Raw genomic sequence first — 27,236 nt, 5'->3', positions numbered from 1 at the left:
TGAGCCTGATTCTTTTTACATCACTTTTTACATCAGTTCAGATTAATCAATTTCAATGGCATCACTCCACATTTAGACAAGTGTAAGTAAGTGGAGAATCAGGCTCTTTATCAGTAAGGGTGTAATATACATAATTGAAATACTTTAAAGTAAAAGGCATCTCTCTTTTTTCCACTTTCTCTGCATGCAAGAACATGCATGCATGTATGGTCACACTCATACTGTAAGTTTCACAGTGTTTTTTTATGTGCTGCAGTTTCCCCTCAGCAAAATAAGGATAGCAATAAATTTTAAGAGTCTGAAGTATTTGATACAGTGTTCTCTCTAGGCAGTACGCTAAGATATAAACACACAATTTGCATTTTGTTTAAAAGATAAATGTAAACCAAATGGTAAATCATAAATGACCTGTTTAATAAAACAAAAACAAAACACTCCCTCGCCCACCAAACTAAACTGAAACAAAAGTCAGGTTTCAGAGTAGCAGCCGTGTTCATCTGTATCCGCAAAAAGAAAAGGAGTACTTGTGGCACCTTAGAGACTAACAAATTTATTTAGGTTCCTACAATCCATCGGTGATCTTCCTTGAAACACCATCCTAGCCACTATGGATGTAGAAGCCCTCTACTCCAACGTTCCACACAAAGATGGATTACAAGCCATCAGGAACAGTATCCCCAATAATGTCACGGCAAACCTGGTGGCTGAACTTTGTGAGTTTGTCCTCACTCATAACTATTTCACATTTGGGGACAATGTATACCTTCAAATCAGCAGCACTGCTATGGTTACCCGCATGGCCCCACAGTATGCCAACATTTTTATGGCTGACTTAGAACAACACTTCCTCAGCTCTTATCCCCTAATGCTCCTACTCTACTTGCGCTACATTGATGACATCTTCATCATCTGGACCCATGAAAAAGAAGCCCTTGAGGAATTCCACCATGATTTTGACAATTTCCATCCCACCATCAACCTCAGCCTGGACCAGTCCACACAAGAGATCCACTTCCTGGACACTATGGTGCTAATAAGTGATGGTCACATAAACACCACTATATACCAGAAACCTACTGACCGCTATGCTTACCTACATGCCTCCAGCTTTCATCCAGACCACACCACATGATCCATTGTCTACAGCCAAGCTCTACAATACAACCGCATTTGCTCCCTCAGACAGAGACAAACACCTACAAGATCTCTATCAAGCTTTCTTACAACTACAATACCCTCCTGCTGAAGTGAAGAAACAGATTGACAGAGCCAGAAGAGTACCCAGAAGTTACCTACTACAGGACAGGCCCAACAAAGAAAATAACAGAACGCCACTAGCCATCACCTTCAGCCCCCAACTAAAACCTCTCCAGTGCATCATCAAGGATCTACAACCTATCCTGAAGGATGATCCAGCACTCTCACAGATCTTGGAGACAGGCCAGTCCTTGCTTACAGACAGCCCCCCAACCTGAAGCAAATACTCACCAGCAACCACACAACAGAACCACTAACCCAGGAATCTATCCTTGAAACAAAGCCCGTTGCCAACTCTGTCCACATATCTATTCGGGGACACCATCATAAGGCCAAATCACATCAGCCACACTATCAGAGGCTTGTTCACCTGCGCATCTACCAATGTGATATATGCCATCATGTGCCAGCAATGCCCCTCTGCCATGTACATTGGCCAACTGGACAGTCTCTACGTAAAAATAAATGGACACAAATCAGACGACAAGAATTATAACATTCAAAAACCAATCGGAGAACACTTCAGTCTCTTTGCTCACTCGATTACAGACCTAAAAGTGGAAATTCTTCAACAAAAAAAACTTCAAAAATAGACTCCAATGAGAGACTGCTGAATTGGAATTAATTTGCAAACTGGACACCATGAATTTATGCTTGAATAAAGACTGGGAGTGGATGTGTCATTACACAAAGTAAAACTATTTCCCCATGTTTATTCCTCCCCCACTGTTCCTCACACTTTCTTGACAACTGCTGGAAATGGCCCACCTTGATTATCTCTGCAAAAGTTTCCTGCCTCTCGCTGGTAATAGCTCAACTTACCTGATCACTCTCGTTACAGTGTGTATGGTAACACCCATTGTTTCATGTTCTCTGTGTATATAAAATCTCCCCACTGTATTTTCTACTGCATGCATCCGATGAAGTAAGCTGTACCTCACCAAAGCTTATGCTCAAATAAATGTGTTAGTCTCTAAGGTGCTACAAGTACTCCTTTTTGTTTTTGTGAAACAAAAGTACATTCTTTCCAGAGCGAAGATTAAAGAAATCAATGACATATCCTACCAAGAGTACAAAAAACTAGACAATCTCTAGGGACATGCAGATAATAATATCCAGCAGTGGAATGCTTGTGTTAATGTGACTATATGGCATCATATTCAGCCAAAAATCCATGTTTGCTTTCTTTCTTTTCCTTCAGGATTTTTCCCCATCCCCCTTTTCCACCATCATATGCCCCCATAATCAGCATAAAATCCATCTTTTTTTCTTGGTAGAAAGATTTAATTTATGTTGTTAATCTTCTCGATGGTATTTGAATTTGTTTTCAGTGTTAATGTTTTAGCTCTGAAATTACTTTAATGTAGATAATTAGAGAGGCAATGTGGGTGAGGTGATATCTTTTACTAGGCCTCACCACTTTCTCTCTCATATCCTAAAACCAACACAGCTACAACAGCGCTGTATATAACAAGTGAAGAAATGTTGACAAAGTTGAAAAAATAAATAGCTTTGACTCAGAGGAGACAACTGTTTTACTGTCACGAGATGATGATAATGCAGTTCAGGATATGTTAAGGAAAAATATATGTTTACAGTCTGTGTGTGTGGTTTTTTTTTTTTTAAAAAGGCGCTTTTAAAAGAACTTTGTTAGTTTTCATTAACAGTTTTAGCATGTTTGACTTCTACCTTTTTATACCGGACTGGAACTATTCACATTGGCAAGCTTGTAACCACATATCTGGTCAGCATTACAGAACATATCTTTTTTTCTACAGATTCTTTTGCTGTGTGAGATTATTTCTATGGTATATGTGATCACACACATGAATTCTGTGTGGGAAACATGCTAAATAGTAAAATGAATGTTTTAACAGGTAAATGTTTGGATCATGTTTATTTTTATGTATATATAAAACCCATACGCCCTACTCATTTTCTGTACTCTCTGTATTCAGCATTTAGAGTTGGCAGAAAAGGCAGTTCTTAGTGTCTTGAGGTGGGGAGATGTCATTCCTTTGAAGCTAACTATGAAGCAACAGTATTCCCACATCACGTTTTCCCCTTACTTTCATTCTGAGTAGCTGCAGTTCATAGCAGCAAGCAAGTGATATTTGCAAAGAGGCTGTTGCTGCCAGCTGGAGGTGAACAATATTGCTTAGCTGTTGTCATCTCAAAAGGGCTAGTTGTGGATGTGCAGGTACCTTTTGTAAAGCAAAAGATGTTCTATTCTCTCCTGTTCCACTATGCTAGATAGTTGCAAGCTGAAAACTGGAGAAACTTTGCCATTTGGGTACAATAAGGTAAGATGTTTTTGGCTTATCTTTGTGAAGTGTACCATGCTCTAGTGACTTGCACTAGATCACATCTTGTTTTAAATCAATTCTGTATAATATTGTATACCAAGTAATACTGTGTTCTTTTTCTTACACAAATAGCAAAGGCTCTCTCATCTGTTATTTTGAAATCCAAGTACTTTTAAAGATACTTCTTTTCTGGAAAATGGTTAAATAGATTTTTTTTTTGTGAAAACTATACATTCCCTTAAATATGCGCATGTTGTTGAGTCAGAAAAATGAATGTATTTCTCAAATTCAGAATGCTGAAGGTGGGAAGGAATAGCACTAATTATCTACATTAACAAATACATTTTAACATGTATTGTTTCTCTCTTTCAAGCATCATGTATGTTTATAGATTAGGAACTATGAAACTGAGGGTTTTTTTGTCATCCTACAGTGTGTGTGTTTGTCATCATGTAGTTAGAGATCTAGTCAGAAAATAAAACAGTGGTGAAATTCCACCCTTGATATGCTCATGTTAAGATCTCCATATTAACAGGTTTCAGAGTAGCAGCCGTGTTAGTCTGTATTCGCAAAAAAGAAAAGGAGTACTTGTGCATCCGATGAAGTGAGCTGTAGCTCACGAAAGCTTATACTCAAATAAATGTGTTAGTCTCTAAGGTGCCACAAGTACTCCTTTTCTTTTTTGCATATTAACAGGAACTCTTGTTTATCGACTTACCAATTGAGTTATTTATGTTTAAAATATAGTTAAGATCATTAGCTCACTTCCTCAGTCGCTGTTGAATATACTTGCATACTGCTGAGTACTATATTGATTTTGTAAGGAAACTGCCTCTAGAATAGCCACTCTTCTTTAGACTTTTTTCAGTAGCTGTAAACATCAGCCATATATTTATGGAGTTGATTTGATTGTACTGTAGTAGAGTACCTGACTTAACAGAAGACTTTAAATATATGTATAGTTTCCATTTTAAAGAAGCAGTGCTAAAATATTAGTTTCTGATATATCATTAGAATCTAAATTTAAAAGTAGTAAATAATTATGGGTAATCTCTATTAATTAAAATTAGATGTCTTAGTTTTATTTTGTAGTATGGAGATTCAGCTATTCAAACTATGACTATTTTTTCTAAACTATGGCTATTGAAGGAGAACTTGAGAAAATGATGTGCTACATTTACTTGTGTGTGTGTGTGTGTGTGTGTGTGTGTGTGTGTGTGTGTGTGTGTGTGTGTGTGTATAATATGTCACCTTTGAAATGGAGGAAGTTCCTCAGTTTTGGACCTTTCACAGGCATGAACATGACATCTGTCTGTAGATATTGATCGAGTTATTCTTTTTGTGCAGTGCTTATGATACAACTAGCAATGTAATCCTGCACTCTTCAGGCAAATCAGAGGCCTTTTGTGTTTTTAAGTTTGTTCTAATTTGTTTAGAAATATAGTTACCACAGAAATTGATTAGCACTAAATGTATCTGGGGCTATGGTTTTCAGGTTACTGAACAGTGATGAGGAAATGCACATATGATTTTTGTATTTAACTGGCACATGAAGGTGATTCTAGGATCTCGTACTTCATTTTGGGGAAAAGTGTATTTTAAAAAAAATTCATATGCTTTTCCATGGATTTTGAAGCCCTTAGATATTTGTTTTATATAAGCCTTTAGATATTTGTTTTATACTGTAGCTCTTGGCTTGGAAATCTATAAAATCTGTTAGCTAGTTCTTTGTAGTCCATCTGCCCCTCACACATACCCATAACTTCCCAATAATCTTTTTAGCTAGAACAGGGCTGGGAGGCACATACTCTTCAGCTATACTGAGAACTGAATTCTTTTACACATGTGAAAAAAGTCAGCTAATTTATTTCATGAGTCTTTTTTCATCCATTCTGCTTAAAGAAGTAGATTCTTCCACTAGTAGTGATGATGGTACTTGTGGGATTTTTCTGAATTTAAGTGTGGTTGGAGATTTTTTTGCATTCTGTGGAAGACTTTGAGCATCGTATTTATTCCTGTGTAACTCTGACTGGATTGGAGTGACACCAGCAATGTATTTGGCCTCATGTGACCCAGAGAATCTGTCACCTAACAATTCCACAGAAAAAAAAATTGTTTCTCGAGTGTTGAATTTCACCTTGAGACTTGTTTTGAAGACACCATCTCTTGGATTTATGAGTTATATGTAATAGTGTGTATGAAAGTCTGCAACTAGGCTTTCATAGTGTATGATGTACATTAAAACCATACTAGTCTTTTTCTGAGGTAAGTGAAATGTGAACACTGATCATGTTCTATGTTCAGATGTATTTTCTCTTGTATTCTTTGAACTTATTGGCAGTACTATGGCTCAAATGCATCCTGATTTGTTTTGTTGAAAGTGCTTGGTAGAAACAAATATTCCCACAGTGCTTATTTTATTGATGAAATCAGCAGTGTTGAAACAGACAGTGACCATTCTGTTGGTTTTGCTAAAAACTAAAGCTCTTGGCTGTTTAACTAGCTTTTTGCCTGAAGACATGTGACACACTATACATCTATGAAGAAAGCATATTAAATTGGTATATAAACATGAAATATGTCTTGCTGTACCACTGAAAAGAATGTGTCTGCCTTCAGAAAGAGTGGCCTTGGGCACTGGTGAACACTGGCAACATCGCGGCGGGGACAGGAGGGTTAAATTAACAGCATGCACGGACACTACAATATATGCTTTCTCTAGCTTGTTCAAAAATGTTCAGCATTTATGCATATCTTGAGCACACTATATTCTTATACAGAAAAAAAAATGCAGACAATAAACTACTTTTGAATCATTAGTTGCAATAGTGTTCTACCAGATCCAGCCAGAACTAGCAGACTGGCGACAAGAGAACAGATTTAACCATATGCCAGCATTTATTATAAAGTTATTGTTTATTCTGAGCTTCAAAAGAAAACAGCTGTATGACCTCTCCTTGTCTACTCTTGCCTATGTTTGTGTCAGAGTGTAGGAAACATGCAGTTCGGCGCTGCAGTGAAAGGCAAACTGTGTCTGTACTCACTGTTGTGTGTAGCTACAGGCATCAGTGAAGGGCTCCAGCAGGCATTAGGGGGTAGCAGGGACTTTCCCTTCTGCCGGCATCTTTCATTGGAGAAAGGCTCTGGCAGCAGGCCACTACACTGCTAAAAATAACATTGTAAACCTGGGAGGCACTACGTGAGTGTGTAGTCCCGTCCTGTCCTGAATCTTATGCCCTACTCTACTCACGTGAGCACTGACTCAGTACACTGCTACTTGTACACTGCTCAGTGCTAGCTGCGTGTTCAGTGTCTGTACTATACATGGCACTGTAAGATAAACATGAGAGAAACAATCTGTAATATATTTTAAATTGTTAGCCTCCAAGAAGTTTCTGATGATTTGCTACCATGTTGAATATTTACTCTATTTCTTGTGATAACTTATGAAGTTCTGTACTACTTTTTAAAAAAGTTGTTTAATTTATAAGTAGCCAATGGGTATTTAGATTAACAGAAAGGACCATAATGCCAGCACTCTGCACAACATGCAATGGGATGAATAAGTCTAACAATTTTTACAACGAGCTGAATAATCTGATAAAAAATATTGCCTCAGGAATGTTTTGTAGAATGTTTGTTCATTTGCTAATAAAGGATAGGGCCACTCTCTCATTTTATTTTTAGAAGGGATAAAACTATCAGAAAACCAATAGTAGTTGCCCCAAATTTGTTTGAGGGAGGAGTTTGGGGGCCTAATTGGCATCCTCCTTTCTTCTCTCTGATCCCACTAAAGGGTGTCTTATGAACGTTTGCTCAGCTTGCTCCTGTTAAATGGACATGACAGGTAGATGGGGAATTAAACTGCAGAGAAATGGACCCAGCAACCTCTGACAGACTAGCAGAAAAATACCAGTAGGATTTAATAATGACCTGGTTGCCGCTATTCCCATTCTGCAGTAACTGTTTCCTTTTAAAGGGGTTTAACCCGTGTGGGGAAGCTGTTATGAAAAACATGCTGCTGTGAGAAATGAGGTAACTCTGGGCAAAGGGCAGAGAGATGATCCGCTCATTAGGAAGGCCCAGTTGAAAAGGGATCCTGGCGGCTGTGCTGCTGACCGGGCTGCTAAAAGTCCAGTTGGCCACAGCGGCTGGCTCTACACAGCTCCCAGAAGCGACCAGCCTGTCCCTCTGGTTCCTAGGTGCAGAGGCGGCCAGGGGTGCTCCACACAGGCACTGTCCCAAGCGCCAACTCTGTAGCTCCCATTGGCCAGGAACCATGGCCGATGGGAGGTGTGGGAGCGGCGCCTGTGGATGGGGGCAGCGCGCGGAGCCCCCTGGCCGCTCCTGCACCTAGGAGCCAAAGGGACATGCCAGCCACTTCTGGGAGCCACCTGAGGTAAGTGCTGCGCAGAGCCCTCCCTCCCCCATCCCGACACAGCAGAGGGTCTTCGACTGCTGCTAGGGCCCCGGGCTGGGATGCAGTAGAGTGGGTGGGCCTGCGTCCCCCCTGCCACCCATCTTGCAGGTGGCAGTCTCCCCCTCCCCCTGGTTGCTAAAACTAGGGCCTACGCTTATACTGAACTATTTGCTCAGCCCCTGCCTGAGGGCCTGAGCCCCTCACTGTTTCTTTGCTGTTTCTTCGCCCTGACCCAGAGCTGGGGCTTATATCGAACCGCTTGCGGGACCCTGCCTGAAGGTCTGGGCCATAGACTGGGTATTCCCCAACCCAGCAGAGAGTGTAGTGAGGCAGTGTGGTGCCCCACCACCCCGCCGAGGGACGAGCCCTGGCTGAGTTCCCTTACACATGGTGGAGAATGCGAGCACGAGCCCTTGACCCCTGTGAGAAGGGACCTGGGGGGGGGGGCTCTTGGGGTTGGGGAGGATTATGGCATTATAAGAAACTTTTCCAGAGATCCAATATTTTGGAGTGGTAATTGATTCCAGGCTGTATAATGTATGCCTCTCTAAGGAAAGGAGACAATAATTCTGTCAACTGCTCTTCTGAAGCTCATGTCCTTCTGTGACTATTATGCATGCTAGTATCCTACTCAGGCATTTTAACTTGGACACAATATTTCATGAGGCCTCTTAAGAAATTTCACTTTTCTCTTTCACCAACCACCATCTTCAGGCAGCTAGCGGGACGCTAATTTCATGCAAGTTACACATGGTTTTTTATCTTGATGGATGTCTCCCATCCTAACTCTATCCACCACATAAGTGGTAACGGTCCTGATAATTAGCACTGAATTGGTGGCCTCACTGGTCAACTTGAGTCTGATATTATGCAATTGGTCAGTTTAGAAACCAGCCATGCGTAGAAGCTCAGGACAAGTATGTCTTGCTTAAGTCCCTCAAGATCTGTGAGGAAACAGATAACTGGAGCCATAGCAGCTTCCTACCAAAAATGATTATATTACTTTGGTATAAATGGTCACTGCTCTGTGTAGGGCAATTAACAAAATAACTTGCTAGAAAATAATGGAAAACAATAGTTTTAAGGCTTACAGCAAGTAGAGGAAAGGGTACTCAGCATGACAGGATTTTAAAACTTCGGTGCATGAAAAATGTCTAAACTACCACTGGGATGTGGCTCTGTACCACACTTTGCCCAGGTTGCGTTCAAATGCTCTGTGTGCTGCCCAACAAGACTGCAACATCAGGAGTGATACACAATGAAAACTTGTTGGGCCAGGCCTGATTTGCAATTTTTCTACCCCAGTTTTACACTTGTATAAATCCATTGATTTGAACAAAATGTAGAATCACACCTAGTACAGAATTCAAAAAGAAAAATTATCTGTGAGAATGGTGATGGAAATACAATGGAGCGAGCTTCGCTCCAGGTGAGTTTGGAGTCAATGAAGAGAATAGGAAAATACTAAAGTAGGTTAACTTTTTTTTCTCCCTTTGTCCTGGAATAATATTTAACAGGGCTCACCTATTATGATACAATGTTTTATGTACTAAAGTTTTGTTGCATCTTCTCAAGTTTTAGAACTCTGCCTTCATCCTCATGCCTGGATGTGCCAGAATCACAACTCAGACACCCTTTTGGGTCTTGCTGAGTAATGTAATTAGCAGGTTTGTTCTCATTAGTCGCTTACGCATCCTGCAAACATGCACATGCTTAATTATATGCATGTGAGTAGCTTCACTGGCTTCAGTTGGGTTACCCACTTCTGTCAATTTAAGCACATGCGTAACTGTGAAGCCCATTAAGTCTATATGACATGAGCTCTTATGTGCCTGATCCACATAGTAAGCGACTTTGCTCCTTTTACTAATCTAAAAAGTCCTTTTGCTTGAGCTATAGAAGCTTATGCTCTGAACTCTGAGGTTTCAGGTTCAATTTCTTGTGATGACCAAGGGGATGATTATTACATTTACAGGATCATGACCGCAATTTGCAATCTTTATGTATGCTTGTGTAAATTGTAATAGATGAAAAATAATGTAGTATAAAGGGAAAACCTGTGTAAAGAGAAATAGATATGTAAATTGCAGCGAGGCTTTGAAAAAAATGCCTGTCAAAATTATGCATAATGTTATCATGACATAGATATGAAATATGGTGCATTTAAATAGAGATATTGGAATGTAAAAGAAAAACATTTCTTAGGTTGTCAGGAATAGCAAAGAAAATAAAGATGTAAAGCACCTACTTGAAATATGGATATAGAACAGGCTGTTCCAATACATCTGTCAGGGCCAGCAGATAAAAAGATACGTTAACTTTGGACTACCCTCTTGAAATAAATAGCTAGACTTAATTTGCTATAGAGTATTGAAAGAGCAGTAATTTACTTTCTGTTCAAGACAAGATGGGTGTGATGCAGAGCTAACATTTTTTATTACATTGTTGTTATCCCAAATGATTAAGGTTGACAAGCAGATAGAATATTTAAATATGAATTTCACTAGTTTGTAAAACTCATCCAAACAGATATAGCTTAATTGCTGAAAGTGGAAAGCTGCCCTTCTGATGATAGACCCATAGGAGGTCTAAAGATAACATAAAAGGAAGCTATATTAAAAAGAATAAGGAAGGTTGAAATCTCTTATGTAAGAGACATTGCACATGCCTGGAGTTGAGAAAGTAAATGTTCTGTATAGCTGAGTGTAGAAGTGACTTGAATATGGCTAGGGAAACATTAATTTCTGAATCTTGAAGGTCTCCCAGTAATCTCAACAATTTTCAACATTGAAGATCTTTCTGTCAAAACAGTGGAAGAAAAATTACCCAAATAGAAAAAATCCTGATATTTTACAATTAATTTTCTGTTGGGGTAATAAAATTAGTTAATATGACAGCTGTTGATCTTTGTAACTATCCACTTGTTGGTCTCTATGGAACAGCATATAAGTAGTTATAATGAAGAAATCTATCTATTTATTAAACTGTCTGCACTTCAGCAGAGCTCCAGTCTTAGCCACAGGCCATCTATGCCTGTCTCAAGAAGTGTTTCGCTTTAAAAGCTAGCTATAATAGAGTTTTGGGGCCTGCTCATGCTCCCCTTTGCTCTTTCAACTTCCAAATCAGGCTTTTGTTATATTAGGTACCTTTGTGAGTGTAAACAGCTGAAATAACTGTCTAAGGAAATGAAATTAGATTACATTCTTTTATAATAAACACTTGAATTTTGTAGAGTCAGGAGGAAAAAGAATTTAGAACTTGAATTTAGAGATAGATGGGGTATATTATTCACGTAGTTCTCATTGATTTTGAAAGTTGCCACCATATTTGGGAGTAAAACTTCCTTCCTTCCTTATGCTAATGTTGTAAAGCAGCAGATATAAATGTTAATATTTTAGGAAAATTAAAATAAGTGATAAACTAATCCTGCAAAAGCTTGCAGTCAGAGTACCTTCTAACAGTTGGTCATGCTGACATGCATAAACATTCGCAGAATCAGGACCCCAGTTTAAATTATACTTTTATCTTTGTTTAACTATCCAACCAGTTTAAAAATGTAAAGATTTTGTGATTAAAATTTGGTGGCTTTTTTTCCCTCCATTTTAAACTTGGTAGGTGTCCCTCCATGCTCTTCCCTACTCTCCAAAGCTAACTCTGCATCACAAAGAACTATTTGGAAAAAGTGTAATGGATAGTAAAATTGTAGCCAATATCTTCTTTTTAGGTTTTAACTAAAAGTGCCAAATTGCGAACACTGACAGACTGAAAGTGCATTGATTCATTATAAGAAACTTGGGTAGTAAATTTATTTCTTGTTTTGTCTGTAATAATGGTACTGTAGGGTCATGATTTAGAGGTGATTTAAGCAAAACATGTATCGAAAACAGGTCAGTCCATTAAAATTATTCCCTTGATCTGGAGATAAATTGACTAAAAATATTTTTTAAAAAACTTGTCCTTAAGGAAAGGCTTCAGTTTACATTTCATCAGTATGGCTTTAAATTCCTGTTAAAATTCAAATTTGTCACTTCAATATCTCTGGTAATTGCATTTGCTTTGTTTCTTTATATTCATGCCAGTTTTAGCAAGATTAGAGGTCAGGAAGTGTGCTCACTGGTTCCAGAAGCTTGATGCTGTGGGTATTTTGTCTGGCTGGCTGGAAGAAAAGGGATTATTTATTGCCCCTTTTAAGGGGTTCCCCTACAATGAAGGCAGAGCAGGAGTAGGAGTGGGAAGGTTTATAGCATGGCAAAGGGAAGAGCAGGAAGCAGCTGAACCACTTCGGGTGGAGTGGATAGGAAGTGCACAGCCCTTCTTGCTCACCAGAAGATGGGAAGTATTTGTATGCCATACAGCCCTGAAGAAATCCCTCTTTGACATGGCTAAGCTGGTGGAAGCACAGATCTACCCATGAAATCTAAATAAGGATTAGGATTTCTCATACCTGCTGAGGGCAACACACTAGTAGCCCTTTTTCCCTGGGGGGCTGAGAAGGAATTTTTCCCTTGCTGACAGATTGGCTGAAGAAGGTCTCTCTCCCGCCTTCCGGGACTCAGTGAGGTGGTGCATGGGGGTTAGATTCTAATGTCATAATTTAGATATAAATATGCAAAACTCATGGCAGATGCCCAGTGCAGGTACTCATTATGGAAGGGATACGTTTACAAAAGAACATTGATTAAAAAGCATTCGAAAGAAATAATCTCTTAAAGGAGCTGAGGAAGTGGAGGGGTTGGGGCACCTACATCTGGGGCAGTAGGGATGTGACTCTCCCCCCCCACACACACACACTTCTTTTTGAGCTGCCCATTAAGGGAGCTGAGGAAGGGGGAATTATGTGGAGGTGATTAAGGAAATGTTGATGACCTGTACTGTGCAATTTATTATTTATTATTATTATTTATTACAGCTACACCCAGTATTTTAAGAGAATGATGTTGCAACATCACTAAACCACATGCATTGCCATTTGTTTTTCTTCCAGTATGGCCAGACCATTGTGATATGATTTTTTCACCCCACATTCACTAAAAGTTATGTAACTAACCAGACTAAAAAAGTCAGTCTTCATCAGTTCAAAATGACATTGACTTCCCCAGCACATCTTCTTTAAAAATATAGATAGAGATATAATTTTTAGAGCCACATCCTGCAACCATGCACGTGACTTTGACTTTCAGAAAATGGAAATTAAAAGAGCATAAACTAGACCAGGCAATACGTAAGGTAAATTAGGAGGGCTAAAATGGAATTTGAAGAGTAAGTAGCTAAAAGTACAAAAACAAATAAATGCTTTACATTTATCAGAAATGGGAAGCCTGAGAGAAAATCACTGGGCTCTTCTAATCTGAGGCACTACAAGATTTCTTTGCATCAGTGTCTACCACAAAGAATGTTGGAAATACATACCCCAAACCTGCTATTTTCTGATGATAATAACAAGGCATTATTGGGGATTGAGGCACCAAAAGAAGAGGTGCTGAAGAAAATTAATAAATTTAAAAAGCACCAAGTCTTGGCTCACATGGTGCATATATAAATTTCACACATCCAACAGAAAGATCATACACTTTTCTTCCCTGTCCATCATACATATTCACCTACTGACTTCTATCTAATCTCAGGGCAGGTAGTCCAATCTGTGTTCAGTTACTCAAAAATACAATGGTGATCTCTGACATGCACCCATTATTCTACAATTTCCCCCCCTACACACTGGGCAAGAAACAAAATAAATGGAAGCTTACTACTTTAGTAATCTTAGACCCCCATTTCAAGTTGTTTATAAAGAAGGAAACTGATCACTCCCTGGAGACCAATGAGCCCTCAGTTCCCTATAGCAAGCTTCGATGGGAAACTTTAAAAGTCTTTCTTAGAGGCAGAATTGTTGTTTTTGCTGTGGCTAAAGAAAGGAGTATGCTCAAAATCCTTCCCCAGAATTCTTATGCAGACTGACCAGAAAAAGGTATGTGCTCAATAAGATGCATGTGGCCCAAGCAGAGTTTGAGCTTTTTTTTCGATTAAGACAAGACTTCTCGGAGTTGAGGGAGAAGGCAGGTTGTACACAAATGGCAGCTAGGGGAATTGTTTCAGCAATCTGAAATGAGCATAATAAACAATTCTTTAATTTTTATAAAGTTAGTGCAATTCTGATTCTGGCCCTTCAAAGAAAGCCCTGGACATTTCCTTTGCTAAAATACAAGTGCCCCAACTCTGAGGTTCAGCAGGAGAATCTGGATGCCCCATTTGCATCATCCGAGCTTCTAAGTGCCCGAAGTCCATGAAATTAGGGAAGGCTCCTGCCACAAATCTTGAGCTTCAAATTCATAGCAGAGATGACAGGTTTCAAAATAGCAGCCGTGTTAGTCTGTATTCGCAAAAAGAAAAGGAGTACTTGTGGCACCTAAGAGACTAACAAATTTATTTGAGCATAAGCTTTCGTGAGCTACAGCTCACTTCATTGGATGCATTCGGTGGAAAATACAGTGGGAAGATTTATAAACACACACAGAGAACATGAAACAATGGGTTTTATCATACACACTGTAAGGAGACTGATCACTTAAGATAAGCTATTACCAGCAGGAAGGAGGGGGGGAAGGAGGAAAACCTTTTGTGGTGATAATCAAGGTGGGTGATTTCCAGCAGTTAACAAGAACGTCTGAGGAACGGTGGGGGAATGGGGGGAGAAATAACATGGGAAAATAGTTTTATTTTATGTAATGACCCATCCACTCCCAGTCTCTACATAACGTCTTTACATAAAGTAAAACTATTTTTCTATGTTATTTCTTCCTCCACCCCCACCCCCCCACTGTTCCTCAGACGTTCTTGTTAACTGCTGGAAATGGCCCAACTTGATTATCACCACAAAAGGTTTTCCTCCTCCCCCCCCTTCCTACTGGTAATAGCTCATCTTAAGTGATCACTCAGGGCGGGATTCAGTCCTTATGGCTTAGAGGCTTCCCCTGCATGAAACCTCAAGCAGATATGAGATGACTGGATTAGGACCCAAGCCATTTTTTATACAGTTTCAGGCTGCCTTTGACAGGTTGGAGTTCCTCCGCGAACAACAGACACTCATTTTCTAAGTATTGCTGGTTATTATTCACACAGATTAACATAATGCAATTGCCTGCTTTTCCACCATTCACAGATGATTTGCTATACATTTCAAAGAGATGAATGCAGTGATATCCTATTTTAACAGTTCATTTAAATGTTGTCCTTTTGATCTCTGAATTAACAGAATGAAGGATAGACAGGGACTGTTTGATTACATATTGGCATCTTGATTGTTTGATTACATAGTTGACCGCTACCAATATATATATGTAAATACACAAAAACACAAACATTATCTGTGGTGGCAGAGCTCCTTCTCCACCTTAGCGGGTTCCACTCTTCCTCTTAGCACGGACTGGGGGATTGCTCTCTCTCTAGGAATTTCCTCAAGTTCCTGGGTTTACTGTCCCCACCTTGTCTGAGTAGGGGTTCCTCCCAGCGTCCCTCACAGGAGATGGGGAGGAGAGCCTTTTAGTCTCTAGTAGCTCCTTCGGACATAGTGGAGACAGGCCAGACACCCAGTTCAGTCTCTCCCCTCCGGCGGGGTCTCTTCCCTCAAATCTCTGGGGCCCAGAAGGGCTGTATACCCAGTTGTGTAGGGTTTTCCCTGCTCTTCACCTCTGTAGTCTCTCTCCTGGTGTCTCCCCTACAGCTCCTATTGCTATCTGACTGGAGGGGAGGCCTTTAACAGGTTCTGGCAGGCCCTTGACTGGGCCCAGGTGTCCTAATTAACCTGGAGTAACCCCTGTTTAATTACCAGGGGGAAAAGAGATCTGCTTATCCTGGGGCTAATCCCTGCCTTTGACCATCTTTCATTCAAGATGAATGCTAAAAGTGACTGTTCACAAACCGCAGTGATGTGAGCCTTGTTTCACAAGAGTGACAAGTTGCTAATGTGCAGAAGGGATGTGTGTTTTTTCTTGCTTCTCAAGCATGTTACTATATGTTAATGACTTGTTGGGTAGCTAAAATTGTAAGGTACTAAAATTGATATAAATATGTACATGGTCCTTTTGCAATAAAACTGGTTATGACTTGATCCAAGTGTTTAACAATTGGGGCTGTTAAATCTGACCATACATCACTGTGATAGAATGTGGACTTTCAGAGGGTGAAACTATAAGTCTTAAGCACAGTGTAACTTGCTTGTCACCATGAAAGGTTTTCCTCCTTTCCCCCCCCTGCTGCTGGTGATGGCTTATCTTAAGTGATCACTCTCCTTACAGTGTGTATGATAAACCCATTGTTTCATGTTCTCTGTGTGTGTGTATATAAATCTCTCCTCTGTTTTTTCCACCAAATGCATCCGATGAAGTGAGCTGTAGCTCACGAAAGCTTATGCTCTAATAAATTTGTTAGTCTCTAAGGTGCCACAAGTACTCCTTTTCTTTTTACAGTAAACCTGGCAGCTATATAATACACTGTTCATTTATAATAGCTATTTTATATATTGTAGTGTCAACATTTTTAAATTAAATGTTTTACATTTAAAAAAAAATCACTCTTATAGCTGTCTGGCCTGACCCTGTCACACTACCCATATGTTTTTAAGGGTTGAATTTGAGTCATTTGTCCTGCAGGATACTTAACCCTTTCTGGTCACGCATCACATCCAGATCAGGTTGGGATTGGCTATAGGCTGTTATGACTGGCTGCATGACTTGGATAACTTATGGCTGTTAGTTATAATAGTGGCTTTTAGCCTTGGATGTAGAAAAGATAGTGAACTGTGAATACATTATATATACAGTCCAAAGTTTTGGTTTGGGGCTCGGTTTTAGTGAATGGGTTAACTTCTATATAAGGGCCCTATGCCTTGTATCTTAGCCATTGGCATTATTTCAGACTCATTTAACCTCCCCAGAGACACCTCTTTTGTGTGCAGTCTGGCTCTAATGTCTGCAGAGATGATCATACATTCTCACCCAAATATTCAGAGTATTAACAATGGTCCATCGGCATATAATTTGATGCTATAGACAGATGATGCTCTTTTGTTGATGATAAATCACAATCTCCAATCTTTTAGCATTAATCCAAAATTTTTCTCTCACTTTCAGACTATAGATTTAACTTGGAGAAGTTGCATCTACTTGTGATCTCCAAGTTCCTTTTTAGCAGAGTTTTCTCTCAGTGATAGGTTTGAAACCTTTTAATATTTTTTAATCCTTAACTTTGTATTTCCTATTTTTTTATGGTTCAGTTTATTGATCACAGCAACTTTAACTAATGATAGTTTAAGTTTTTGCTTGTGGATTTAGACAAAACTCAGTTAAATTATGCGCTTTTAGGACATGTAAGAAAATCCATTTAAAATGTCATAAGTCAGTAACAAGTTATAACTGATGATCCATTTATTTTAAATTTAGACTATTAAAAGAAAAATGTACTGCCGGTTTAGACCTTTAATTGAAAATTAAAGCAGCACTCTCACTGATTTGATAAAAGCACTGATCAAGGGAGTTTAATGCAATGTCTACTAAACATAAAATGCTGTTATCATTGATATCTCTCCCCTGATCTTTTTAATCAGACATCTTCTTTTCATCATGCTCATGTGGTTCTGTAAGCTACAATTTTAATAGTATTTCAGAGTTCTGTGGCAATGGTGGTTGTATTAGCTAAATAAACTGTTTTTTCTTTTGAGACAAAAATTCATCCACATTTTCATTGTGAATTAAGTTGGATCCAAGAACTGTAATATCATTTAGCTCACTAGATTATTTCTGAATAGAATGAGACAAACTACCAACATAACCAAGTAACTTCAAAGCAAAGTATACAGCTGAAAAGTAGTTGTTCAAGCATTGTTTCCGTTAGAGGATCTCTAGTTGTAGAGCTTAAACACTTAATGATTAATATCTTCTGTTTCATAGAATGTGTAAAGGCCTTCTGCTATCTATCATTCCAATGTTTTTATTTGACTTCATGGTGAAGATAATATTGTATTTCAAGACCCTCACTACATTCTAGGATATTAGAGAAGAAGACAAAATTTTCCTTCAGAGTCTCTGCTTCAGATGTCTTGGTTTTATCTTCCAGTACTAGCTTAAAGGAATGGCAGATGTCATAATAAAGATATAGATCTGGTTCTGGGGTATCTATTCTGGATACTTGTGTGGAAGAAAATATTTCCCACTTCGAGACAAGGTGGAGTGTGGAAGTTTTAAGAAATTATTTTTGAAGTTATTAAGCAGTACATTCAGAGAAGCTTCTAGTCTCTGAAGGATACTTCCCAGGTTTCTTGGTGTAAATTGACACTGCCTGATTTGTGTTTTTTATGTCTGCAACAGATGGCATGAGGTCTGAAAGCTGCCTTTCAACCATTAAATGCTGACTTTCATTTTGGCTACAGTGTTATAGGTATGATAGTCCTGAATACATAGGGAGAAACTTATTTGGACATAAATTTTAGTAAAAGACGCAAGATATAAAATAGTGTGCTAAAACAAATCCCTAAATGTAAGTGTAAAATCCCTGTAAAACACTTCAATAGCAAGTTTTAATCCCTGGGTATTATTTCCAATTTTGTCTGGAATGCTTATGCTATGAAGTGTTTGGTAATCTGTTGATCATAAAGTTTGTCTTAACATTTTTTCCAAAGGAGATTGCAGCCTTTCAGTGATCCCTATGTACTAATAATCATTTTCTGAGTGCTATTTTTATATTTTATATTTTATTTATTTTTTATTTTATTTTATATTTGTTAAAGATAATTGGAAAGATGATTCATTTGATAGTCATATCTATAGTTTGTCTCCATTTTTAATCATTTAGTTGAATAAGCACCACTCCTAATGCAGAGATAGTGGCTTGACATTCTATTACTTACTGTTTGCAGTGTTGTTGTAACCATGTTGGTCCCAGGGTATTAGAGACACAAGGTGGATGAGGTAATATATTTAACTGGACCAACTTCTGTGGGTGAAAGAGACAAGCTTTTGAGCTTACAGAGAGCTCTTCTTCAGGTGAGACCTGAACAAATGAGTTGCCAAATTCTGCACCAGCTTTGGTTTCTAGATGTCCTGTGTCTCCTGTTTAACGTGGGATGCTCCTGATTTTGTTTGTTTTCACACATGCTCTCCATTGCCAGGGGAAGCATTCGTAGTCTCTATGGTCTTGGCTAGGTTATTCAAGTCTATGGTAGAGTGTCTCACCCCGACGTCCTATTAGACCTCAGAGTGTAGCAGTTATGCCTCACACCCCCTTTTTGGCCGTGGGAGGGGCTTTCATACTGGATTGTTTTAGTTTTGGAAAATAATCCTATTCCTGAAGAAAGGCACTAGAATTCTGCTGCTGGGAGCTTTGTGACTTACACTCTCCCCAACCAGAAAAGTTGGTACTATCTTCACCAGCTCTTCCATTTGTTTCCCCTAACCAACTAACATCACCACAATCTTCTCTATATTGAGTCTGTCCGTTAATTGTTATCCATGTCCCATTTGTATTCACTACTGGGCAAGGCAATTGACTGTGTTGGCTGGATCAAGTGCTCGTGAGGAGATGGGAGCTGAGGTGCTTTCAGCATGTTGATGACACCCAGCTCTGTCTTCTTAATACCCTCAGTGGCTCCATATGCATATTAAAGGAAGAGTTATTTCAGAATCAAATGGTTACAAATGAGTTTCACTTTGCTTGCTTTCCAAATTTATAGTGTTTACTGGACCATGTCATTAGGTCAAACGTAATTTTAATTTGGTTTATTCATTTGAATTTCTAATCAAATTAGTATAAGTATAATATTTTTTAACTTTGGTGTAAAAAATCCCGTAAGAACTTATAACAGAGTTTTAATGCTAAAATCTTAAACTAGGAATTAGTTTTCTCTCTACCTACTTAACCTTCAGCTACCAGGCACAAGAGTTCTGCAGAAACAACAACATTTTTATCCATGAACTACTTCATTGGATCCATAAAATATAAAAGGTCAAGATTAAGTCTTTAATATATGTGGGAATTTACTAGTTCTTGAAATAATCAGGAACTTCTAGGAACTGAGCTGTAGCTATTCGCCTGAATAACAAAAGAAAAATAGACTTTCCCATATATATTGGAACAAAACAAATTATGAAAAAATGGACAGAATAAAATAAAGTTTAGAGTAAAAATGGGAAAAGAAGGAAAAATATTATTTATTTCAAATATTGAGGAAAAGAAGGAAAAATATTATTTATTTATTACACAGAGGGCTAGATTGCTACCAGTGACAATCATTGGAGCATTAATCATCCCAAAAAAGGCAGAAATGAAGTGGGCTATAATCTTGCTCTCCCTGGCTGGCTGGTGATAGAGAGGGAACCATGCTGAGCCATCCTTGAGGATTTTAGTTTTCTCAGGTGTGGAAGCTTCTGTTATAAGGAGCAGATGTTGGCGTCTGAGGAACTTACATTGGTTTCTTTTGGGTTTGGTTTGGTTTGTTCTCTAAGTAGCAGAAACCTAGTGCAAGTGGGAATGTTCTAATGTGAAATCGGGATCCATTTATCTGCCAAATTTTTTTTGGAGGGGTTAGCAATTAACTGTTAAGATAATTCTTCTATAGACCAACTTCTGATCCCATACCTATGTAACACCATAGGCTTCAGTGGAGTTATTTCTGATTTACACCAGGAAAAGTGAAATTAGAATTATGCTCCATGAATTTTATTTTATAACAGATACGACATATCACTATTAGCTGTAAATAAAATAAAATTTGCAAATGCTATGAAAATATAGCTAGGGTCTCTGCTTTCAGAATGATTGTATATTTTCGGGGAAGCTGTCCCCTGGATTGTGTAATTAGAGAGAACTTGTTGGAATTCAAACAAGGTGAAGATGGAATGGCATGGAGAACACCTGCAGTTCCTATACTGATATTTCTAGAGTCTATTTGTTGAAATGCCATGGACATCAATGGTGTAATATGAATAATACTAAAAGTATGGTCAGAGTGTTTCTTCAATACTTTGGGTATGAATGCTTCCGTTCCTTTCCTGTCCTCTTATTCCCTTCACATCCCCCTTTCTTATTTTGGCAAACAACTCTGATGCATAGCCATGGTAGCACCGGCAGTGATAGGAGACATGTCAAGGATGTTTCCACTGGTTTTGGGGGTGTTGATTAAGCTGGGCCACCACTGCCTTTGCTACTGTGGCTACACTGCTACTTATATTCGCATTAGTTCAATGAGAGATAGTGTGAGTATGTGTATGCAAGATGGGAATCTCACCCCTAGCTAGTAGTGTAGACACAGGCTAAGAGTTTGCTAATAATAATAATGTGTTAGGAATTAGCCATTTGTGCTTTCACTTACAATGATTATGTCAAGCATTTTGTCTGCTGCTGAAGTCATCACTACTGTGACATACATTACCTGTTTTGCACCAGGCCGGATTTTGGGGGGAAATTCAGAGCTCTCTTCAGGAATGTATCTGCCTGGCTCCACTCCATTAGACCACAAACCTGTAATTGACTCCATGTGAGTGGATATTGGTGCTCCTTTGAGGAGTTCCACTGAAGTCAGAGAGATTCTATGTGGTCTTGGGGTTCTGCAGGATTGCAGCCTCAGTTATAGATGTATTTTTTTTGTTCTTTATTCTGCCATATGTATTATATAGTTATTTTGTGGGGTTTTTTTGCCTTTCAGAGAACCAATACAATTGGAACTAGTAATGCAGATTTTCCCTTGGGTGATCCTGGAATGTACCAGTTGGACATTACGTTAAAAAGGGGTCAAAATTTGGCAGCGCGGGATCGTGGAGGTAAGAATATGCTGATAAATGTGGTTTTGTATGTGTCGTGTAAGTTATGTTTTTGGTAGTTGAATTAAATACAGTACAAATACTTCTAATGGCTTATTAGCCTTAAAAATGTCTCTAAGGGCTTGTCTGTATGGGAACACTCAGGAACATTAAGCCAAATGAACTAAAGGTGTGAATTTAAAGTGCATTAATTAAACTGTATTAATCCTCTGCGTGGATGCTTTCATTCAGAAGCTACAGCTAAAGTGAACTGTGGATGCTTTCCTTCTGAATGAGAGCATCCACATAGGAGCTTAATGTGGTTTAACTAATGCACTTAAATTCCACCTTTCGTTAGCTGGGCTTAACTTTCCCAAGAGTCCCCATGTAGGCAAGTCCTAAGTGTTAGGTTGTAATGTTTGGCTAGAACAGATATGCCCAAATGTAAAAAGTACTTGTGGCACCTTAGAGAATAACAAATTTATTTGACCATAAGCATTCACGGGCTAAAACCCACTTCATCAGATGCATGCAATGGAAAATACAGTAGGAAGATACACACACACACACACACAGAGAACATGAAAAAATGAGTGTTGCCATACACACTATAATGAGAGTGATCAGTTAAGGTGAGCTATAATCAGCAGGAGAAAAAACCTTTTGTAGTGATAATCAGGATGGCCCATTTCTAACAGTTGACAAGAAGGTGAGAGTAACAGTGTGTGGGGGGGAATAAGCATGTGTTTCTCTGAGGTAAATAATGCACATACCTTAAACTCTGCTTGATCAGTTTTTTTGTCTTAGTCTTGCAAATACAGTGTGTCTGCAACTACTGGCCACGTATTATGCTTCACAGGTTGCATTTGCGTCATGCACTGGGCACCCTAGTTTAGAAAAAGAAAACATTATTACAGGGCAAATTGACCTATAGGAATAAATGGTTTAATATTTTTTTTCTTCCAGTGGTGCAGAACATGCATCTGCAGCTGCCATTGAAAACCAGACCACCTGAACATTGTATATTCAGACTTTTATGAGGAGCAAGTTTGATGTGAAAATTTGACTAAAAATACTTTGAATCTGTTGCAAAATAGACCCTGTCAGATACTGAGGAGCTGTGCAGGAAATATAAGAAACAATAATATTGTCAAGAATCTTTCCAAGGAAGACTTATTGGTCACGTCACATGATCTGTGTAAAGTTGCCTGGCTAGAGTCAGATCTCTGCTACCGTTAGGGTGACCGGATGTCCCGATTTTATAGGGACAGTCCCAATTTGTGGGTCTTTTTCTTATATAGGCTCTTATTACCCCCCCACCCCCGTCCTGATTTTTCACATTTGCTGTCTGGTCACCCTAGGTACGGTAGTGTAAATCTGGATTAATTCCATTTAAATCAATGGTGTTACTTCAGATTTATACCAGTGTAACATATCTGAATATGGCTCTCTGTTTCAAGAATAACTTGTTACTCTATTCTTCCTCTTGGTGTATAGGTACATTAGCAAAGTGTGCTTGATGTTCATAAAACAAGATATTATGATGTTCCATGAGGTAGAAAGATGTCCATATAATTGACTTAGTGTCTGAATCAAATGCATTAGAATAAAAACATAACTTTATTTTATTTAAATATGAAATTAAAATGTGAGTACAAATTTCTTTTTGTGTGGGCAAGATTCTTATAACTAACCACAATAATTACATTTTGTTGTTGTTTTTCTTCTATAATTTAGGAGTTTAATTCCTTTGGTAGGCCTTTAGAGATATGGGGGCATTAATCAAGCAACCATGCAAGGGAGCATCTGAACTCCCTGCACACTGCAGAGATACTCTGCATTAGCCTTGTGTAGGCCAGGGCAGAAGGTGGTGATGGGGCAGTCCACAAGAAGGGCCATACAATTATGTATATCCAGGTGTCCTCTTAGCCTGGGCTAAAAGCACAGAGGTGTTACTGTGTTGTTCCAATCCATAGGCTTGAATAATGATCACAGGAATGCTTCACTGTAGCTTCTCACTCTAAGCCCCAGCTTGCAGCAGTGCATTTCTTTTCCACTCCTTTTGTCTAAGCCAGAGGTGGGCAAACTACAGCCCGTGGGACCCTCCTGCCAGGTCCCTGAGCTCCTGGCCTGGGAGGCTAGCCCCGGCCCCTCCCTTGCTGTTCCCCCTGCCCCGCGGCCTCAGCTCACTGCGCCGCCGGCACAATGCTCTGGGCAGCGGGGCGGTGAGCTCTTGCTGGGCAGCACAGCTGCAGAGCTGTGCCCTGACCTGGTGCTAAGTGCTGTGCGGTGGCATGGCTGGCTCCAGCCAGGTGGCACAGCTGCTTCTCCTGGTGCTTTGGGCAGCACGACTGTAGTGCCACCAGTGCTTCAGGCAGCACGGTAAGGGGGTAGCAGGGGTGAAAGTAAGTATAGGGACTTACCGGTACAGGGCTGGGCTGGGGCCAGCTCTGACTCCCGGAAGGGGTGGGGCCTCCGGCAGAAGGGCGGGGCTGTGGGGTCAAAGCCAGCCCCAGCCCATCCTGTACCATCAAGTGCCTCCTTCCCCCTCCCCAAGGTAACAACGGCAGCCAGGGGCTCTGGCCCTGGGCAGTAGCGGCGGCCGCAGCCCTGGGTCCTTTAAATTGTCCCCGGAGCCCCGCCACCGCTTCCACAGGGCTCTGGCAGCAGGGCTCCGGGGACGGGGCTCTGGCCGCCACTACCGCCCGAGCCCTTTAAATCATCCCCGGAGCCTGCCAGAGCCCTGGGAAGTGGCAGCGGGGCTCCGGGACGATTTAAAGGGCCCAGGGCTCAGCCACCGCTACCGCCCAAGGCCCTTTAAATCACTGCCGCAGCCCTGCTGCCGCTACCCCAGGGCTCCGGCAGCGGGGCTCTGGCAGCAATTTAAAGGGCCGGGGGCTTCAGCCGCTGCTGGGAGCCGCAGGCCCTTTAAATTGCGCCTGGGGAAACCAATCCACCCCGGTACAGCGCACCGGCTCTTGCCGGTACACCGTACCGGGGCATACCGGCTTACTTTCACCTCTGGGGGGCAGGGAGAAGGAGGGGTTGAATAGAGGGCAGGAAAGTTTGGGTTGGTGGTCATGGGGTGGGGGTGTAGATAGGGGTCGGGATGGTCAGAGGGCAGGGAACAGGAGGGTTGAATGGGGGCAGGGATCCCGGGGGGGCAGTCAGGAAGGAGAGGGGGGTTGGATGTGGCAGTGGGGGGCAGTCAGGGGCAGGGGTTCCGGGGGCAGTCAGGGAGAAGGGGTGGTTGGATGGGGCAGAGGTTCCGGGAGGGGGTCAGTCAGGAATGAGAGGAGGGGTTGGATGGGGTGGTGAGGAGTAGTCAGGGGTTGGGGTGTCTGGGGGCGGTCAGGGGACAGGGAGGGTTGGATGGGGCAGGGGTCCCGGGGGGGCCATCAAAGGACAGGGAACGGGGGGGGGTTGGATGGCGCGGGGGGGGCTTTAGGGGAAGAGAAGCAAGGGGGGTCAGATAGGGGGCGGGGGTTGGGCCATGCCTGGCCGTTTCGGGAGGCACAACCTCCCCTAACTGGCCTTCCATACAATTTCAGAAACCGAATGTGGCCCTCAGGCCAAAAAGTTTGCCCGCCCCGGTCTAAGCCCTTGTGCAGTTCACCCAAATAAAGTCTGATTACTTGTCTTTTATGTGGATGAAATTAACTTCACTCTTATGGAGTAGTTAAACTATATGATAGAGAATAATTGACTTTTAATTTTACCTTTTCATCTTCATTAGTTTGTGAACTGGAATTCCACACCAGTTTACAGGAACCTATTAATGAACTTGTTGTAAACCTGGAATTCAAAACAAAATTCTTATCAATATTTTCACTGTCAGGCCATTCAAATCTTCCAAGCAAAGATGGTATATATGAATCATGCATGCTTCCACTTGCCCAAACTTGAATACACTGAGTCCACATCAGTCTTGGAAGGAAAAGTTTGCAGCTGTATTTATGTAGCTAACTACAATAAGACACAACACCAACATTAATCATGGCAATTAGCTGGTAAATGGTACAGTTGATAATCACAGATGATAAAACCAGTTAATAAGGGGGAAACATCATTTTTTTCTAGTAAGAGAACCAATAACTTGCAGCAGCCTGTAATGAAGTGTTGACTTCTCAATTTGAAAATAACACCTAATGTTAGCAAATGAAATATTCATGTTTCCTGTATGTGCAATATGATGGAAGGAAATACTGTTGTTCATTCCAAGTGACTTCGTAGACTGGCAAAATTCTACCCTCATACCCATCCAGCCTCCTGTCCCAAAACAGTGTAGAACTTTTGAGCTACCTGATGAAACATGCTACACTTTTTGCTTCTGGCAATAGTACAGTGATCGAAGGCATGACTTATAATAGTTCCCTTGGTCAAACCCCTTCAAAAATAATCAATATGTTCAATTTAGTTGATTATTTTGCAAGGCTTTTTCCTAATGGATTTGAAAAATGGTTACATTGTGGGTCTGCCAGATGATGGGAACAACTGGAGTTAATAGTAGACTTACCTCAAACCCACCACCCATATATATATATATATATATATATATATATATATATATATACTTCCTAGATAGATATGGGAAATGATTTTTGTTTTGCCTCAATAATATAAAATGACACCACTGATTATAATGTGTGTTCAGACTCAAAAAATATAATGTGAAATAATAATTCAGATAAACTTAAGGGACAGAAATTCTCCCACTAGTATGTGTAGCATTAAAGAATACTTTCAAGAAGATCAGGCTGAAACAAGATATCCTCTCTCACCAGCATTCTATTGCTGATCAGCAAAGTATGTAATTTAAGCACAGTCTTAATGGTAGGCATGTGTGTAAGGGCTTTGCTGAATAGGGATTGACTTAAGTACTCACATACATACTTTGAAGCTTACTCAAGTGTAAGTCAATTGAAATAAATGGATTTAGAGTAATTCAGATGGGAGCAGAATCAAGGCCCAAAGTTGTACAAAATCTCATTTTAATATAAATATTTATATGATTTATTTTTATTTCAATACAAAGTTTTTTTTCTGCAAATAATCCATGGAAATGTTTGCAATTCATATATTTTAGCTCTGTGCTAATGCATGAGAACCATTAATTGAAACTGACTAGTCTGTTTTCATTAACTAAGTTGAGTGAAATGCAATCAGTAAATACTATAAGTACATCTAAAATTTGACTTCAATGGGATAACTCAGTGCACTAAATTAAGTACATGCTTAAGTGTTTGTAGGATTAAGCCCTAAATGAATATTTCAGATTTCAAATGTTTTCAGCAGAAAATAAGTTTTAATTTTAAAAACAAAAGCTTAATCTATCTTTATTGATAAAATATCCTGTTGAATATTAACCCTAGCCTTATCATTTCTTGACTTCTTTAGTGCTTAATGTTGCATTCTTAATGTTTGTTAGTATAAATTTTGTATAGCATAAAGAGATAATGTGCTGAGATG

General features: G+C 39.9%; 1 protein-coding gene across 6 annotated transcripts in view; it reads left to right on the top strand.

Annotated features, from left to right (window-relative positions):
- Positions 1-27,236, top strand: part of MCTP1 (multiple C2 and transmembrane domain containing 1) — a 456,544-nt gene that overhangs the window by 161,988 nt on the left and 267,320 nt on the right. For 3 of the 6 annotated variants that reach the window (XM_038403494.2, XM_043514593.1, XM_043514594.1), the window contains exon 2: positions 21,674-21,788. In XM_038403494.2, the coding sequence (XP_038259422.1) occupies positions 21,674-21,788 (115 nt within the window). Of the gene's footprint in view, positions 1-3,324; positions 3,561-5,804; positions 5,829-21,673; positions 21,789-27,236 lie in introns of those variants that run through there. The other 3 variants (XM_043514596.1, XM_043514595.1, XM_043514597.1) reach the window with 3 other exon arrangements.

Source organism: Dermochelys coriacea, chromosome 5, assembly GCF_009764565.3.
Source record: "Dermochelys coriacea isolate rDerCor1 chromosome 5, rDerCor1.pri.v4, whole genome shotgun sequence".
In the NCBI taxonomy this organism is placed as follows: Eukaryota; Metazoa; Chordata; order Testudines; family Dermochelyidae; genus Dermochelys; species Dermochelys coriacea.
The sequence above is the reverse complement of the archived record's forward strand: the minus strand, read 5'-3'. Positions and strand labels throughout refer to the sequence as shown.